General features: G+C 41.2%; 3 protein-coding genes across 3 annotated transcripts; 2 read left to right on the top strand and 1 right to left on the bottom strand.

Moving 5' to 3' along the window:
- Positions 1-322: 322 nt before the first annotated feature.
- On the bottom strand, positions 323-3,608 carry rrad (Ras-related associated with diabetes). Its single transcript, XM_083993281.1, has 5 exons — positions 3,472-3,608; positions 2,849-3,245; positions 2,017-2,090; positions 1,701-1,905; positions 323-1,292 (listed from the first exon to the last, which is right to left on the bottom strand). Exons 2-5 carry the CDS (start codon positions 3,219-3,221, stop codon positions 1,015-1,017), a joined length of 930 nt encoding a protein of 309 aa, XP_083849407.1. The 5' UTR covers positions 3,222-3,245; positions 3,472-3,608; the 3' UTR covers positions 323-1,014.
- A 2,575-nt stretch (positions 3,609-6,183) lies between these two features.
- Positions 6,184-9,414, top strand: LOC310984151 (ATP synthase F(0) complex subunit C3, mitochondrial-like). The gene is made up of 5 exons (XM_083969286.1): positions 6,184-6,235; positions 6,535-6,636; positions 7,236-7,307; positions 8,562-8,752; positions 9,032-9,414. The coding sequence occupies exons 2-5, from the start codon at positions 6,598-6,600 to the stop codon at positions 9,144-9,146; spliced, it is 417 nt and encodes a 138-aa protein (XP_083825412.1). The 5' UTR covers positions 6,184-6,235; positions 6,535-6,597; the 3' UTR covers positions 9,147-9,414.
- A 1,511-nt stretch (positions 9,415-10,925) lies between these two features.
- Positions 10,926-15,848, top strand: nsun3 (NOP2/Sun RNA methyltransferase 3). The gene is made up of 6 exons (XM_083999011.1): positions 10,926-11,193; positions 13,186-13,289; positions 13,376-13,896; positions 14,240-14,394; positions 15,049-15,170; positions 15,392-15,848. Exons 1-6 carry the CDS (start codon positions 11,026-11,028, stop codon positions 15,726-15,728), a joined length of 1,407 nt encoding a protein of 468 aa, XP_083855137.1. The 5' UTR covers positions 10,926-11,025; the 3' UTR covers positions 15,729-15,848.
- The last annotated feature ends 1,707 nt before the right edge of the window (positions 15,849-17,555 follow it).

The following is a 17,555-nucleotide window of genomic DNA, read 5'->3' as shown; positions in this document are numbered from 1 at the left end:
ATGTCTTACCTCCTGTGAATGTTGTGTGTGCTTGCTCTGAGAGATGTGAGGGGAGTTTAAAATTGGATGGAAAATTGCGTACTTGTACTCCCTCTACGGCTTAATGGTTAACACCTTCAGATACAAAGGCTTAACTACCTTGTTTCCTTCCTGTAAAACCAATGGCCAGTGAGGTTCCATTCCAGTGATAAGATCAGATGAATATTCATGAGGACGTTAAAAAAAACGCCACTTCGTTATTCTGCTGAATATGTTAGTTGAGGAACAACACATGGAAGAAATTTTTTGATTTGATTTTCATATTTTATTGTAAAAAGGGCATCAACGTAAACAAAGAATTTCCAAATAATGTCAAGGTTCACAATACCAATATAACTTATTGCTTTACTCATACATTCACAACCTGAATTCAATGTTATGCAACAACACAGAATAACAGAGTTTTTCTTTTTTTTTTCTATCTTTGACTCGTCTTCAGTAACTTGGCCGTGGCACGAACCTGCGTACCACGTTTCAAGTAAATATGACTCCAGGTGACCTAGTATTGAAATCCTTTACCGTGTCTTTTAGGATAATGAGATGTATGTTGCATTCAGCGTCATTCACATACGTATATACACCAATCCCTTCCAATAAAGGAGCACAACATTGTAACCCAACAACAAGGCAATCTCTGCAACTCTGTATAAATAACAAGCCTTTGTGGAGTTTTCATACATACTGATCATATTATGACAGCAATATGTTTAAGGCAGACAAAAATAAAATAGAATGAAACAAAATCAATGTTTGCAAAGCTTCATGCAGGTTATCACCGTTATCATGATATGACTTGAATGATGTCAGTCATGGTTTATATTAATTAAGTCCTCTCTTTGCTTTCGGTTGTTGTCTAAAAAATAAAAATATATATCTATACAGCTCTATTAGTCCTTTAGGGTTAGTGTTAAAACACACACAGCGTCTGGTCTTCAGAGGCCAAAGAAAAAAATGTCCATCTGTCTCCTCTGTTCCTCAGAGAACCGTGAGGTCGTGGCAGGACTTTGACTTCTGCCTGAAGGCCATCTTCTTGTTCTTGCGTGCGACCATGCGGCCCAGGAACCGCTTGGCCTTCTTGCCTATGCTCTCTCTGCGCCTGCAGTTGGCCATGCGTCGCGCGTTCTCCTCCTTGCTGTCTTTCCTCAAGCGGATCTGTCTGACGATTCCCTCGAACAGGTCCTGCACGTTGTGGTGAAGGGATGCCGACGTCTCGATGAATTTGCAATCGAACACCACTGCACAGGCACTTCCTTCTGCGAGAGAGAAAATATGGAGAGAGGGGAATTAGAGCTCTGAGGAGGTGTGAGTTTAAGAAGCTCAAATAGTTTTGGGGTTGCAAACTGAGAATGTATGCTCTGAGTAAGGCTGCTAGAGGGGATATATTCGCCCTAAGAGAAAACTAAGTTAAAGCTTTAGCAGATAGCCTTAGCTTGAGGGGGTACTTGTGCGTGGGCATGAGCTGCACCTGAGCAGTCAAGTGAGAAATGTGGCCTGACCCGAGCAAAGCCGGTCAAGCCGAACCAGCTCTGTCAAATTTGATCATGAACCGCCTCAAGATTCGCTTCTAAGCTTCAAAGTAACTAAACATCCACCTCCCCTAACCTCCCTCATCTTGTGTTGCACATTTCAGGCTGAATAAGAAGTTAGTCACACTGACTTACCATCTACGGACACCTCTCTGGACCGCACCAGGTCGCTCTTGTTGCCCACAAGGATTATGGGTATGTTCTCTGACTGCCTGGCCCGGCGCAGCTGGATACGAAGCTCTGACGCCTTCTCGAAGCTGGATTTGTCCGTCACTGAATACACAATGATGTAGGCATCTCCCATCCTCATGCACTGTTCCTTCAGCCACTGGCTGTTATCCTTCAGGAGAGAAACAGACAAGTCAGTCAAGCTGATCAAATCTTTTACTGATCAAATATCCATGAATCAATGAAAATGTGACAAACGTCACATGAATGAGAAATAACTCACCTGTTCCCAGATGTCATACAGCACAATAGACGCCTCCTCTTCATCCACCACGATGGATCTGTCATAAGTGTTTCCTGAGGGAGAAAAAAAAAGAATATCATGTTACACACTGATGCAGAGGAGACAAGCATCTTTTCTGAACAGTCGTGTGTGTTGGCAGCGTGTGTTGTTGCTTTTCTTCACACTGATCTTAGCACTTTTTTTTCCCTTTGTAGTCTACACACTGATGAGAGCCTGTGATCAAGCCATCGCTGGCCTTTTATATTTTCCCTTCACATTATACTATTGGATGTGTTTCTGACAGCTGTAGCACTGAGGGCAGAACTGGTGCCTCGCTGTAGATGGAAATAGCAATAATCAATGCATGTACACTCTTGCGTGCAAAAATAAGAACCCTGTTTTTCTTTTTTCATCAGAGCCATCATTTAAACTTTATCACCATCTTTACAGAAACAGATAATTCTGAATGATCGAATTTATGAGGATTTATGTGACTTTTATGAAATTTACAAAAATCACATCTTTTTCAAAAATGTGCTTCTATGTCTGAGTGATTCTTTTCATTTTAAAGATTAAGGGTTTGATTATTTTTAAAGTGTCTGCCAAAGTTTTGAGGCTTAATATCTCAGATCTGCATTCATGATACCATCTACCTATTGCTCAGTATTATGTAAAACAGAATTGACCTTCACCAGACCTATTTATCACACATGTCTTCAGAGACAATGGACATCTTGAGCGCATCTGTCTATACAGTAAGTGTGTGTGTGTGTGTGTGTGTGGATGTGGGTTGCAAGGCTATGGATGACTCATCCTCAACATCAACATTTACCTGCTTCATCGCAGTCGTGACCGGCATCCTCAACTCCGCCAAAGACGCGCGCCAGGCTGGACTTGCCGACGCCGTGCTCCCCGAGGAGAACCACCTTGTACACCTGGGATTCCGCCTCGCTGCTGGTGGAGATGACGGAGTCGGAGGAGTCCGAGGCGTAGCTGCCGCGGTGCTCCTCGCTGGGGGAGTAGGACGTGTAGCGCAGGAGGTCGGACAGCTCGTCGGTTTGTCCGGTCTGTGGCATCGTGGCGCGCAGGTCCCGGTCGTCCACGGGCATGCTTCTCCGGTGCAGGTTGGGGAGATTCATGGGGAACGGCATGCTGCCTCTCCTCTTCTCCATGTTCCGCAATTTGTCACCCTTGTTCAAAGTCATTGTGCTTTTATATATACCGAGGATCTGTGGAGAAGGTGTGCCGTGCGTAAATATGAGATTTCACATAGTTTGATCGCATTCAAATAACAATAAAGTAAATAAATAAGTGTCAGAGCAGGTACAAGCCATAGTAGCCTACATTTAATCTCACATCACATCAAAGCTGACCACATGTTTACTCAACTCTACTGACCTAAATTAAAACGAATAAAGCTTCAAATGCCACATGGGTATTAATAAAGACACTCACCCGGTGCTGGCAATTAAATCCAACGAAGGCAATCCAATAATCCTTGGTTTGAAGAGTCGCTGTAGCCGAAATAGCTTTTTTGCTTGAGTCTGACCAGAGTCGCGCTTCAACCTATTTATATAGAACCGGGAGTGACGTCGGCAGGGATTCGCCCCAGAGAGTCACGTCTCCGCTTATTATAGTGGTGCGTAACGGTAACATCATACAGGGGAGGCGGGGTGTATGACTGGAAGAGCAGAGGAATCTCCCTTCCGCATCGCCAAATGGAGCTTGCTTCTGAGGGGGCGGACAGGGATGAATCCTTGAAGAGGGGAAGCCCACTTAAAGCCAGAGTGATAAATATTTAATATCAATTTAGGAGGTAAATTTAGAGAGAGGGCGCGGGGATACGCTTCTGATGTAAGATGTTATGGGATTGCATGTTGAGGCGCAATGCAGAGGGTACAGTAGAGCAGGTGGATGCTTTTATGGAAATATGATGCTTCCTCTTATATTGATGAGCAGTTTTGAGCTGCATGGTCATTGACAGGATGAGCTCACTGCAAAACTTGATACATGATATCACGGGGATTTCATTTTTAATGTGAGGGATGTGTTCACATTTTAAATGCACAGTCACAGAAATATAAGCCTGTAGGGTATTACTGATGCAGATATGCAAACGATTGTATTCAGATTTGACTATGTGTAAATGTTACAAACACATAAAAATTCTCCACATGGTGACATTCATTTATTATTCAGCCCTATCTTTCCACCCACCACCTCGCTGTCTGAAAAATGAAGGCAGAGCTGAAGCTATAAAACCAGAGGCCTAATTCCTTGCATTTGCAGATGTAATCCTTCTCATCTGAAGGCCTAACTTAAACCTTAATGTGTGGTTTTACTGATCCAAGCTTTAGCTAAATAATGCAAATATGCTCTGTGCACACTACACAGACAGATATCTACTGATCTCATATAGAGCTCACGGCTTCAGGTCATTTTTTTTGTCTCTTTTTAGGGTAATCCTGAATGTGGCATATTTTACTTATATTTTCTAGAACACAGTGCGGTCAGCAACAACCATAGGATGTACTCCAGAGGCTGAAATCCACCTTACCGGTGTATATCAGACTGCACATGGTGTGTTGCTGCCCCCTCGTGGCTTAACATATTACAACAAACTTGATTTTTTTTTTCAACTCACTGGGTGCAGCATGCAAGTCAAGTTCAACATATTACAGTGTATTTTCTACACCTCCTCTGTCCCTGGAAGGAAATGCAAATACATAAACAATAGAAGGTTCCAACAAATTATTATGAAATAGGTGTTCCATATCTATCTATCTATCTATCTATCTATCTATCTATCTATCTATCTATCTATCTATCTATCTATCTATCTATCTATCTATCTATCTATCTATCTATCTATCTATCTATCTATCTATCTATCATGTGGACAATATTTGGGCTTGCATAATATGTAGACATATTGTACATACATATTAGAATTGTGAAAACATCACTTGACACCAAACAGTGGGCTAATTAAACACTGTATAAGAAGTTTATACTCATATTCAGTTAAATAATCCAGACTTGATCTAAAATTAACTGTATGTGCTTAAGAGAAAAAAAAACAAATATATATGATGAGAAGTTGAAGTGATCTGCAGGAAGGGTTTAAAGTCAGAGGTGTGGGTTTAGGTGGCAACATAAAGGCTGTAATGTCTGTCATAGAGGGGCTACTAAATACTAACCTTTGAACAAGCAACAATTACCATTACATTTCTCTCTGGTCTAAGTGCATAAATATTTGAAGAAGACGTATTGTAGTGGCTATTTGCAGCAGGAGCTGACATTGACGTGAAATGTACTTTCTGCGCCGAACATGTTGAAACTGTGACCCATTTGTTTTGGCTCTGCCCTATTGTGCAAAAACTGTGGAGTGATATTTGTAATTTTGTTGCTATCGGTGTTGATGGTGATTTTATTTTGTTCCACTGTTTGGACTCCCTGACCTAAAGAAAAACAAGGAAAAAACTAACATAACTTCATCATAACATAATCAATCTTATTATTTTAATGACAAAATTTCATATTCATAAATGCAAATTCATTAAAAATTCATTAAAGTATTGCTCTTAGCGGTAAGCTCAGACAATACATAGCCTCCATCAAATGTTCAAACAACCAGAAAGCGATTAAGATTGTTAATATCTGTGAAGACTTAAACATTTTTTTGTAAACTCTGATAATTCCCCCTGGTGTATATATTATAGAAGATTCATGTATAATGCACACTGTTATGGAAGATTGTTTTATAATGTGAAACAAAGTTTAGAATAAAAAAAAATTGCAGCAGGAGCTGTAGAAATATGTAAATCTGAATTGTAGCATACAGCTGTGCATTATACATCCAGTTGTTCATACTACCACTAGGGGGCATTGATTAGCAAATATCTTTTAATCTGGAGGGGGAAAAATATATTCCCCTGTAGACTTGCAGTACCAGAGTAGGATTTGAGTCAAAGTTAATGTAATTTAATGTAACGCTCTGTGGACTTTTTAGGTTTTAGACATGTTGTTCTGACTTGATCTGTCGAAACACACACTCACGGGCACGTTCAAAGACACTATGTACTTTCCCATCTACTGTAGGTTTCTGAAGTAGCCTATTACATCCAAGCTCCAGCTCCAGGAAACCGGAAATCAACCCTTTAAAGGTGTCATTGCGCATGCGCAGCTCTCTCACGTCTTCGACCTCTACAGCTACACGGTAAGAGCATATCTCTCCTGTCTCAAACTGTGTCTATGTGGAATAAACGGCGTTTTTAACAGTGTAGCAGTGCGTGACTCGGTGTCTTAGTGGGTGAAGTATCGACCACAGCTCCACTCTCACTCCTCTGGTTTGTCTCCTTGGTAGTTTTTACCGTCATTGCTCGGGTTGCAGCTAAAGTTGACCTTATTATATGAGTGCGTGTCCACTTAACTTTGCACTCAAGTCATTTAACAAACTAGTCGCAGGTTCGATCGCCTTGTCATTAATGTGGTGCATCATGTATTTTCTCTCTGCAGACAGCACACCGCTGATTCATCGCCCGGCTCCTGCGGTTGACCTGACCAAGTCGTCCTGTCGTGATGTATGCCTGTGCTAAATTCGTCTCCACGCCCTCTCTGGTGGGTTTACATGAATGAATGGACGTTATCACATAAGGTCTATTTAATCGCGCCACGACAGTGAGTAGAAAATACACGATTGTAATGCAGCCTGCTAACACTGGCCTAAGCTGTGTGTGTGTAGCCTATTTGACCCTCTGCCAAAGTCAGCTGGTGTTCCCACCTGCAAGGACGTCCTATGGTGGTGAACTTTATCAGGGCAAACCCACTACACCCACGATTGGATACTAATAAGACTCTATATCAGACAGTTTGAAAGAATCTATTGTGCTGATTATTTCCTTAATTCATCAATTGGCTGATTTTGATTTTTGAAGGTGAGAAATGCCTGTCACAATCACATTATCACACAGAGCCCCAAAGTGAGATTCACTTTGTTAATTTAGTCTAATTTATAAAGATTAAATGCAATTGCAGAGGTAAATCAGCACATTTTATAAGCTGAGACTTAGACCTTTCGTGTTTTTGACAGAAGAGCTGTCATTCATTTTAAAGCAGCACAGACGCTGGGTGTCTTGTGTCACATGACAGTAAATCACCTTGTTGGAGAACAACTGCCTTCACCTAAATGTGTGTTTTTTGTTTAATTTGTCCCTCAGGTCCGTGCTGGATCTCGGGCTCTGTACAGACCACTCTCAGCAGCAGTAGTGTCAGATGCCAGGAAAGCAGAGGTGAGCCGCCGTCTGCAGGAATTACACCTGATTAATTGAAGCCGAGTGTTTGGAGGCGGGGCAGTCTGAAACCATCACAACTCATTTAATCTGCTTTGCTCTTCCTTCTGCCCTGTTCACTCTTAAAAAAGAGTGAGACGACAAGTAAAGTCCCTGTAGATGTTAATCCAAGGTAGTTTGATAAGATTATAATCAGGATTAATAAAATTTAAATGTATATGAAGTACAGTTTTTAAAATTACGATTTGATTTTTATCTTGCCTGGAGCTAAGTACAACACACAACAAGTAAAAGCAAAGGCTGCATGAAAGCCTCCCAGAGTGGTGAGGTCACAGAATAAGATTATGACATTAGAAAATCACATTTGCATCCACAGTTAACTTGAGCTTGATGTGGCGGCTCTGTTCTAACAAATGCAAAGCAATTTCTGCATCATTGTATGTGTACTCCACCTTTCTAAAGTTGCACTGATGTTAATTTTAAGTATTGGAGAACCTTAATCATGTATGTGGAGACAGATTTTGACCACGGTTTGGCTGTAGCATAACCCTCAAAGGTACTTTTTAAAATTATTCCAGGCAAAGAAGTCATAAACCTCAGCTGCTAGTGAATATATATTTTGAATATGGTAAACATAATCACTTCTATTAGCCTGAACTAAATGGGTTATTGCAAGAGACCATGTCCCAGATCCATACATGTCGGGATGTTTTTATGTCATTACAATTAATCAATCCAAGGTTAATCCTCACTATGTTTTCATTTTAACAGCATTTAAAACAAAAGAGATCTGCGTCCAGACGAGGGTTTTAGCTCCATATCAGAAACGATCTGTGTCCTTACTTATAATACATACTTAGCAATCAAGTATACTGCATGCACGAGCTGGTGCAACCAGATTGTCTAGTCTGCAGACCATTTGTTACAAAAAATACCACCTGGCAAGGGACAGCAAAGACGGTTGCAGTGCTGAAATAACGTCATGTTTCCAAATGCCTGTTTTCACCCATCCAGACTTAAACACACGTGGAGTTTTCAAATGAAAATGGGGTCAGCAGTATTTACAAAATGCTCCATTTTCAGTGCTTGACACCAGAGTAATGTGGACTATAATAAAACTATTAATATAGAAGTGTGGACACAGCAAAAGTAAAGCTTATTATGTTTAAACTCTCTCTTGACATGGCATAAGAACATGAACTACCCTGCACTGCCTTTCCTTTTTACTGACCTCATCTCATTCCTGTATTGCAGACCGCTTCGCTCCTGGCCCCACAGACCCCCCAGCAGCAGCTGGCTCTGCGGAGCTTCCAGACCAGCGCCGTGAGCCGGGACATCGACACTGCTGCCAAGTTCATCGGAGCAGGAGCCGCCACCGTGGGTGTGGCTGGATCTGGTGCCGGAATCGGAACCGTGTTCGGTAGCCTTATCATCGGATATGCCAGGTAAATAAAAAAAATCACTGTATGAGACTTTGAAATCTCCACTAAGAAGTGTCCTCAGTCATGTCTACTGGCTAAGTTCTCATTCAGTGGATTCATGATGTTTTGGCTAAAGGACCATTTTTGATTTGTGGCTCAGATCAGATTGATTTAGTCACATGGTGCAAGTCTTTTGTGGGCATTACCTACTGGTATTACCCGTTCACAAAAAAGTTACAGCACAACTGGACATAACACTTTGTACCTCCACCTCATCTCAGCCTCCTCTCTCCTTCCCGACAGGAACCCCTCGCTGAAGCAGCAGCTCTTCTCCTACGCCATCTTGGGCTTCGCTCTGTCTGAAGCTATGGGTCTGTTCTGTCTGATGGTTGCGTTCCTCATTCTGTTCGCCATGTAAACCAGTTTGGCACTCACTGTAAAAAGGGACACACATCACACCGTCAATGAGAATTAAGTAGTTTTGAGATGTCCTTAAATGGAACAAAGGTCTCACCAGTCTGTCGTGTTGGTTATTATTGTGCATCAGTGAACACACTCGATGTATGAAATTCTGGCAAACCCAAGTCATTTTAAATGATGGCTTTGTCATTATATTGTATATTTAATCAAATGTTTTTGTTAACAAACATGCAACCAAGAACAGAAATAAAACATCTATTCCTCAATTGTGTGTGCAGTGTAGTCTTTTGTGCATGTTAATGTAGATTCAAACGGGAACAAATGGAGAAAGTTTAAAAATTCACCTGTGACAGATTTAGTTTTCTGTCTGCATTACGAGGTCAGTCAGCCCTTTAATGACCTCAGCTCTCTCTGGGTTACACAAAAAAAAAATCGAAACATTACTTTTACTGTTAGTGAGCAGCAGCTCGTATCATATGTTTGTATTTTTGTGATTCCCACAGCTTTTCACGACATGCCCTGAGTGAAATATTGTTTATTTGCCTCAGGCAAAACCACTGGTTAACCCCAAAATGTACACAACATCCTGGGAAAAAGAAGAGCAGCACAGTTATACAAGAGAAAATACACTGACTTTAGGTTTTTTATTTTATTTTTACCCAAACATTTTTATCATTCTGGGCACGGTGTTGACAAATGTAGGATCACAAAACTGTAGTTGAAGTTGCTGAATAAAGAAAGCTGGTTTTCCAACTGTAAAGTGGCCAACTGCCAAGCGGCTCCATGTTTTATGATCGGTGTACAAATGACAGAGCTGCTCCTACAAATACCACTGCTATGTAGATAATAGCTAGATGTTAATCGCCGGAAAGAAATAGAACAAAACACTCAAATCCTTTTCCAATTCCAGTGATGCAATGTTCAATGTCAAGTTGGAAGGATGTATTTACGGTAATCAAAGTGCTGTGAACATATTTCCAAAGTTTACAATCATTGAAAACTATAAGATATGAACATTTTCAAAAGATTTAAAACAAATGAAACTGAATTCTGTAGAAAGTAGTTTCTGGTTAGCTGTGGACATGAAGAAAACTAGCTGTGGTGGAGTGCAACTATTATTCAGGCTGTAGGTTAGTTTTGATCTCTGGTTTACCTGTACTTGATGCAGCAGTAAAATACTCTTACAACATTTTTTTGTTTACTTGTTCAAGTTTACAAGGTCTTCTATGTCTATGTGCCTATTTTACAGCATTTAACTAAGTTTAGGAACCAGGCCATTACTCTTTTCCCCACATAGGCCTAGCTAGTTACCAATGAGTTACCCCTTTAAAAACATCTTGGGACATTAGCCCATGCAAATGTCCAAAGACACACACAACAATTAGCCTACATTAAAAAAATAATTGTAAATAATCTTATAATAAAATCGTTGTCATCATATTCAAGCACGTAGCATTTAAAAGTGTGTTTTTGACTTACCTGGTTGATTTTGCAGCTCTTAGCTAAGTCTGTGATTGTGGCTTCCCTCCTTTTTTATCCTCTCCCTTTCTGCTCTACCTTTTCGCTTTTTCTGACGACGACGACTGTCCATATTAAAGTATCGACTGCTACTATGTTATATTTATCTATTCTTCTGCTTTTTGTAATTTTTTAACGATTTAAAAATATTTGAATACCGTCTAAACGCTGTTAACCCAACACTGACCTTTCCTCAACTGATGTCAGTGGAACTAAAGATCAGCTCGAGGAGCAGGGGGACAGATTTGAGGGACGGACATACAAACATTTACCGCTAGCATTTGTACGTCTTCAAGAAACTTATTTAATTACAATAATGACAGTATATTCGTACTTGTAAATTATGCAGTCGTAAACAAATGTTTACAGCAGCTCGGTTTCACGGTTCGTGGAGGATAATTCGCTTTCAACGTGAGAAGCTGACAGCGACACCGACACCTGTGTGGAGGTTGAGGCCGTGTCACCGTCACTCGGGTCCCGGCGTTGTTTCAGGACCGAACCGGCAAAAAGGAGCCCGGAATAACCAGGTAAATAAAATTAAATTAAAACGAGGGGTTGTTTTTGTCTGCAGCATTGTATTCCTATATTAAAGGTATATTAAATGTAATACTTTTGCAGTAGGTTGGTGATATTGTTAGCCAACTTCGGCTGTAGCCTCTTGTTTACTAATCATCACATGTTCAGTAACGTTAGCTTATTATTTCTCTGAGCAGAAGTGAAATATTAAGTGTGGCATTCACTTTATATAGTTAAATCAAACCTGATCAGTTACTATAAGTCACGCAGCTCTCCTATTTACCCACTAGATGGTGCAGTACCCTACATGTGATGAAGAGGAAGGCGTCCTGTACAGACTTACAGGCTATTTATTGCACGGAAGGGATGATTTTAATAATTTACACTCATAGACTGTATATATCATATGATTACTGTGCTGGGCCTCCATTTGCTCTTAAAAATAGATACATTTTTTTATGGTATGGATTGAACATGATGGTGGAAACATGCCCCTGAGTTTCTGGTCCTGTCTGACATGGTTGCATAACATAATTTCTGCACCACTTTTATCCTGCCCATCCATACTACAAAGGTGTTGTAGTGGGTTTAGATCTGGTGACTGGGGAGTCCACCAAACCTGAAACCTGAAACTAGTTTGAGACATTTTTTTCAATTAATGACACGTAATAATGCCACATTTGCTGGAGCCATTCTAAGATGGATAAGTTGTGGTAATAAAAGCAAACTCAATGTCAGAAACAGCACGCTGACAGGTAGTGTCATTAAAATGAAAAAATCAATTGATTGGCATTAAGGGATTAAATAATAATTTCCCACACCATAAAATGACCGGTACCATCCTGGGCTTTTGACACAAGGCAGGTTGTATCTGTGGATCTGCGCTGTTTTAAGGCCAAATTCTGATCCCAGCAGCATCTGTTACCTCAGCACAAATCCTGAATCATCAGACCAGAGCATGTTTTTCCAGTCTTCAACCTGAGATTTCCATTCTTTGCTGACAGGACTGAAACCCAACGTTGTCTTCTGTTGTTGTAGCTCAACCGACTCAGGATGCGGCGTGTTGTGCATACCGAGAAGCTTCTCTGCTCATCAGTTACAGAGCGGTTGTCTGAGTTACTGTAGCCTTTCTCCCAGCTCCGAACCTGTCTGACTATTCTCCTCAGACCTCTTTCATCAACAAGATCTTTCTATCCACAGTAATCCTGTGTGCTAGATTTTTTATTTTTTGTGTTTTGCACTATTCTCAGTAAAACTTGAAATATTGTTGTGTTAAAATTCCAGTTAATCTCAGCAATCTGGTACCAACTATCCTGCTACTTAGATGTGATAAACAATAACTTGGATTCCTGATCCATATCTTTATGATTGTAGACATTGACCTGCAGCCACATGATTGGCTGATTATTAGTTCCCACCAACGAGCTATCCCTGCGCTGTGTGTAGCTCACAAAGCTCAAGGATACTATATTATATGAAAATTATATCCAGCTGCCTCTCTGTTGCCCCCCTGGCTATACATTATCCTGGTAGTCTCTTGTATAATTTATGGAGCTCCAATATACAGTACAGCAAGCTACACATTTTTTTCATCAGCTTTTTGGCCTTAAAACTAAACGCTCTGCTGTCGTTCCTCACAGGACAAACAGAAGTGCCAATTCACAGCTAGAACAAGACAGCAGAGTTTCAATATCTTGCAAATCCACCTTAAGTGCAATAGACATTAGACACAACAGTGTTTATTGGTCAATAAAAAAGTACATGAATGCATCCACATAAATATGTGCATCTACATTCAGATTCAGAATTACTTATTTGTCCCCGGAGGGATTTATATCTGTTTTATAAACTCCTCTGAATACTAAGAGAAATCATTTATATCTATAAATAATGCATGTAAGCTTTACAACTCATATAATGTCAGGTGTGCTGTAATAATTTTGTGCCAGTTTAGCACTTAGAGTACTTTTTAGAGCATCTTCCCTACAACCTGTTTGTAACAGGTAACCAAGAAGCTTAAAAAACAAAGATCTTCATGTGGACCCGTGTTGGACCTTTTTGACCAGCAGTACAGTGGGGAACTTGGACAGCTGTGGACGTCTGCAAGGTAAATTGTGTCTGAAAGACTCATTGCAGATTCCACACAGTCAGTGTCTGTACTCTTCTTTCATTGGGATTACTTGTCTCCTGCAGATCGGTGCTCCTGGATCCCCCCTCCTGGCAGTATGGGGTCATGCTTAACCGCTTCGCAGCTGTGACGGACGTCACGCAGATCCTCCACTCCCAGGGCTTTTCCAGGTTGCTGCCACCGACAGATGTCTCCGCGCTGCTCTGCGATGCTCCCTCACCAGCGTCCAGTTCAAAACACCAGACAGGAGAAGCCGCTCTGTTGTCACCTCGCTGCCTCTCCGACTGCCCTCCCTGTGACGCCCGTCCCCAACCTGACAGCACCTCTCATTTGCTCAGTCGGGACCTTCAATCAGAGCCGTTACTGGGTTTGCCCCATCCTTCACTACAGTGTTACATCCACCCGTATCCACTGAGAATTCCCTCCCAGGCTCACAGGCCTGGCCAGCTGAAGCAGTACTACCTCCTTAATGCTGCCTCCCTGCTTCCAGTGTTGGCTTTGATAGTGAGAGATGGGGAAAAGGTGTTGGATCTTTGCTCTGCCCCAGGGGGCAAAGCCTTAGCCATAATGCAGTGTGCCACCCCAGGTAACTCAGCTACTATTAATGGACTTATGTACATAATTAAACATAATATATTGGGATTTCATAGTCTTATATTAAATAAGTAACCATCATTTTGCATAATTAGGCAAAAATGACCCTAAATCAAATACTAAGCAGAGGGATGTTGACAGCACATTATCTTTGTGTTTGGCCATTAAAAGTTTTTCTTTAAAATACATTTAGTCTGAATGTGTTGAGGTTTGTTTTTAAATATTAAAGCTGTATTTTGTGCATAAGTTGCTGCTGCTGCTGATTTAAGGGAATAGTTTTGTCTGGTGCAAATAGCCTCTTTGATTAAAAGAAATGTCACCCTGTTATGTTCCAGCACTTCTCTGCTGTAATGAACCAGATCCTCACAGACGGGACTGGCTGGCCAAAACGCTCGAGTCTTTTCTGCCGCCTTCGTTGAGCAGCAGCGTGATTGTGTCTGCACAGGATGGAAGATGTTTTAGGCGGAGTGAAGCAGGGACATATGACAAGGTGGGCAGAGAGCTCTTATCATGTTTATAGCAGGATGCTGCAGAAAGCAGATATCCAGTGTAGATGAAAACAGTAATGAGAAACAGAAGAAAGGCTGGAAGGAATCAGAGGATTCATGGAGACAGATAATGGAAGAAAATATTGAAAAAAGGCGAGCACCAAATGAAAAGTTTGATAGTAAGAACCAGAGTAAACAAAGCCCAGAGGCAATCGAATCGTGCAAAGCAAGTGTTGAGATTCGAGGTGTATTGTGTAAATGATATGATTGTGTACAATTAGCACAGGACAGATTTGTGGGAAGATTCTTAACTGAGGTGTAAAGATTCAGAGGCAGTTTCAATTTTCTACCCTGGGTAACAAGACAGATGCAATTTGATGGAGTTTTTTCACTTTGACTGAGCACAATCTTCATCCCTTGATGATTCAGGTGCTGTGGGCAACATATGAATGTGGATTATTTTCCAGACCTGCAAGCATTTGTCTTTTTCATCTGCTTTTAACTTTATTATCTATTTTCAATTTTCTTTTTTCTTTCACTTTCATTTTTTCCCCCTTTTGTTGCCATTTCTGTATCTCACAGCCATTGCACTCTTGAACTCTCTGACTAGTCTGAACTATTCACATTTCTGTGTCTCTTCTATATGAACGTTGCAGGTTTTGGTCGATGCTCCGTGTTCTAATGACAGGAGCTGGTTGTATTCCTGCAGCAGCCAGCAGGGGGAACAGAGGCTGAAGGAAAGAGCCAGGCTGCCTGCTCTCCAGGCTCAGCTGCTTCAGTAAGGCCAGTTCCCATTCCCAGTATAAACAATATCTCATGTGTGACCCCTGTAGTATTCTCCTATATTCCTCCATGCTATCACTCTTCATGAAGCCATTAATGTTTGAAAGTGGTAAAAAAAAAAAAGATGAGAAATTATAAAGCATTCCCTCATGCTGTAGATAATAAAACATTAAATAGTAAAGACGCACAAATGTAATATTTGTCTCCTCTTTCCAGGTCTGCCTTGTCAGCTGTGCGTCCAGGGGGCCGTGTGGTCTACTCGACCTGCACGCTGTCCAGCTCTGAGAACTATGCTGTGGTTGAGACAGTGCTGAATAACTGTCCCGAGGCTGAACCCGAGGACCTGTGGGAGGAGATTGCTGTTCCTCTGTCCAAATACTTTGCATTTACCTCCGCTCGCCCTGGTCACGGACAGACATCTGTCGAGCCCTCCCTGCAGCCACAGAATGGAGCCGTGTCCTCTTATCACCGCAGACTTGGCATTTTAGTGGTTCCTCAGCCTGGAAAGACCTGGGGACCCATGTTTTTGTCTCGGATTAGAAGAAGGAAATAGTGGGTATCCAGCGCACAGTATTTAAACACGTTTAACCTGTGCCATTTACGGAGAAAGAAAGTTCAGATATGCAGATATCAACATGAATATGTGCGTTCACATTATTCACACTGACCTCCTGTGATCTGTGTTAAAGATGGACATTAGAGAGCATGTGTTTATTTTAGGCATCTGACAATGTGAATGGAGTTGGTCGTAGTGATTACATTACAGAGATTTATCCAAATCTGCAGCTCCTCTCAGCTTTACAGAGCTTTACAGCTCATTGTTTACCCGTCGCTTTCAGCCACAGCCAGCAACTGTGACAGAGAAAAAAGCTCTAAGTGGAACATTTAGCAGCTTACCGGACATGTTTCCCCTCACGAGCTGGCAGAGACCAAAAACAGAGTGAAAATAGGCTGAATACTGGACTTGTGTTCGTCAGGTGGTCGGAAACAGGACTCCAAATGAATGATAACGATGCTTTGGACCTACAGGCTGTGTAAAAATAACTGTTTACTTACAAATTTGCTATACAGACTTAAAAGTTGGCATAATTTTAATGTATAAACATCTTTTTTCTTTTGAAACCGAGTGGATAAAAAAAGATCTATTGGCCTCTGCATCTCACCTCATTATAATTCCCTGTGTGTGCTTTTTATTTATTATTTAATATTCATTAAATTAGCTGTACAATTAGGTGAAAGCAATTAACGGATTCTCAAGTGCTTCACATGCACACTGTGTCCACAGTGTATAATAAATTTGGTACGATAAGATTGCAATATTCTACGGTGTTAGATTGTATTATTAAAAATGTATTCACAGTTTATTCTATTAGGAGCGAGTGCTCTCTTTCAGTTTGTGTGAGTTTATAAATTCTCTTCAGGGCAGGAAAAGAATGAGATATGAGATTATAAGAGGGAACACCACTGAAGCGCACATTCAGAATCCACCTAGCATGCTTTGAGTCAGTAAATTAGGTGGTATTCATTAAGTCTGGATTAGCTCTTGATTTAAGTCATCTCTGAATATTTGAAGTTTTTGTCTGAGACCCTTACGACTGCTATTTTTACTGGCCTATGTTTGTGTTTCAAAGTCTAAGTGCCATAACGCTGTTAACAAATGCTTTCAGACTCGACGTACTCAACAGGAGGCTGAAGGTTTCCTGTCTGAGAGATTAGTTTAATAACCATGAAATGTGAGAGCAGTAATGATATAATTAACACACAGTTTCTGTCTCCAGGAGCAGTGTCTCTCTTCATTCCTGCTGTTCCCCCCATTGCATTAACACAGAGCTTTAAGCCTCACTAGAAGCAATCTTACATCTGTCATCATACCTCCCTTCAGTGTGATTGAGAAGGCAGTATCATATCTTTACAGTGTCTCATTACCTGGGTGGATCTTGAGTCATGCTTGAGTGACGAGTAGCCTTGTTTCATTGCGGCGTTGTGGCTTTTCATCAGGCTGTGATTGCGTGGACCAGAAGCTGAATGTGTTCTGAAAAGGTAACTATAGACCATAACAAGCAGTAATTCATATATTTTTAGATTTTGGATCATAACAGACCGACAAGGTATGCTGTTGCAGAGGCAGTTATGTGTATAAACCATTATTTCTCCTTCCCAAGTATATCAGGCCGGTGATTCAGAGTGAGCCTACGACAGACTGTCAGGGATATGATGATAAGAGCCGTGTGCCGGGTACATCCAACTACTCTGCACGGCCATAGACACGAGCATTATTGGGTGCATTTAGAGAGCTATTTTTATTGGCTGTCCTACTTTTGCTGCACTTCTGTATGTCTCTTCCGTGTGGATCTCCAGTTGTCTGATAAGGGGAGCGTCG

The sequence above is a fragment of the Trachurus trachurus genome (genome assembly GCF_905171665.1).
Source record: "Trachurus trachurus genome assembly, chromosome: 3".
NCBI lineage: Eukaryota > Metazoa > Chordata > Actinopteri > Carangiformes > Carangidae > Trachurus > Trachurus trachurus.
Note: the sequence above shows the minus strand (reverse complement) of the source record. Positions and strands in the feature narration are given on the sequence as shown.

What these genes read in the sequence shown, in the direction of transcription:
- LOC310984151 (XM_083969286.1), top strand. Translation starts at nt 6,598, where the DNA reads ATGTATGCCTGTGCTAAATTCGTCTCCACGCCCTCTCTG. An exon ending in CAGATGCCAGGAAAGCAGAG is followed by an intron (nt 7,308 to 8,561) that starts GTGAGCCGCCGT and finishes CCTGTATTGCAG; the next exon opens with ACCGCTTCGCTCCTGGCCCC. An exon ending in CTTATCATCGGATATGCCAG is followed by an intron (nt 8,753 to 9,031) that starts GTAAATAAAAAA and finishes CCTTCCCGACAG; the next exon opens with GAACCCCTCGCTGAAGCAGC.
- rrad (XM_083993281.1), bottom strand. Translation starts at nt 3,221, where the DNA reads ATGACTTTGAACAAGGGTGACAAATTGCGGAACATGGAGAAGAGGAGA. An exon ending in TCACGACTGCGATGAAGCAG is followed by an intron (nt 2,091 to 2,848) that starts GTAAATGTTGAT and finishes TTTCTCCCTCAG; the next exon opens with GAAACACTTATGACAGATCC. An exon ending in TGTATGACATCTGGGAACAG is followed by an intron (nt 1,906 to 2,016) that starts GTGAGTTATTTC and finishes TCTCTCCTGAAG; the next exon opens with GATAACAGCCAGTGGCTGAA.
- nsun3 (XM_083999011.1), top strand. Translation starts at nt 11,026, where the DNA reads ATGTTTACAGCAGCTCGGTTTCACGGTTCGTGGAGGATAATTCGCTTT. An exon ending in AAGGAGCCCGGAATAACCAG is followed by an intron (nt 11,194 to 13,185) that starts GTAAATAAAATT and finishes TGTTTGTAACAG; the next exon opens with GTAACCAAGAAGCTTAAAAA. An exon ending in CAGCTGTGGACGTCTGCAAG is followed by an intron (nt 13,290 to 13,375) that starts GTAAATTGTGTC and finishes TGTCTCCTGCAG; the next exon opens with ATCGGTGCTCCTGGATCCCC.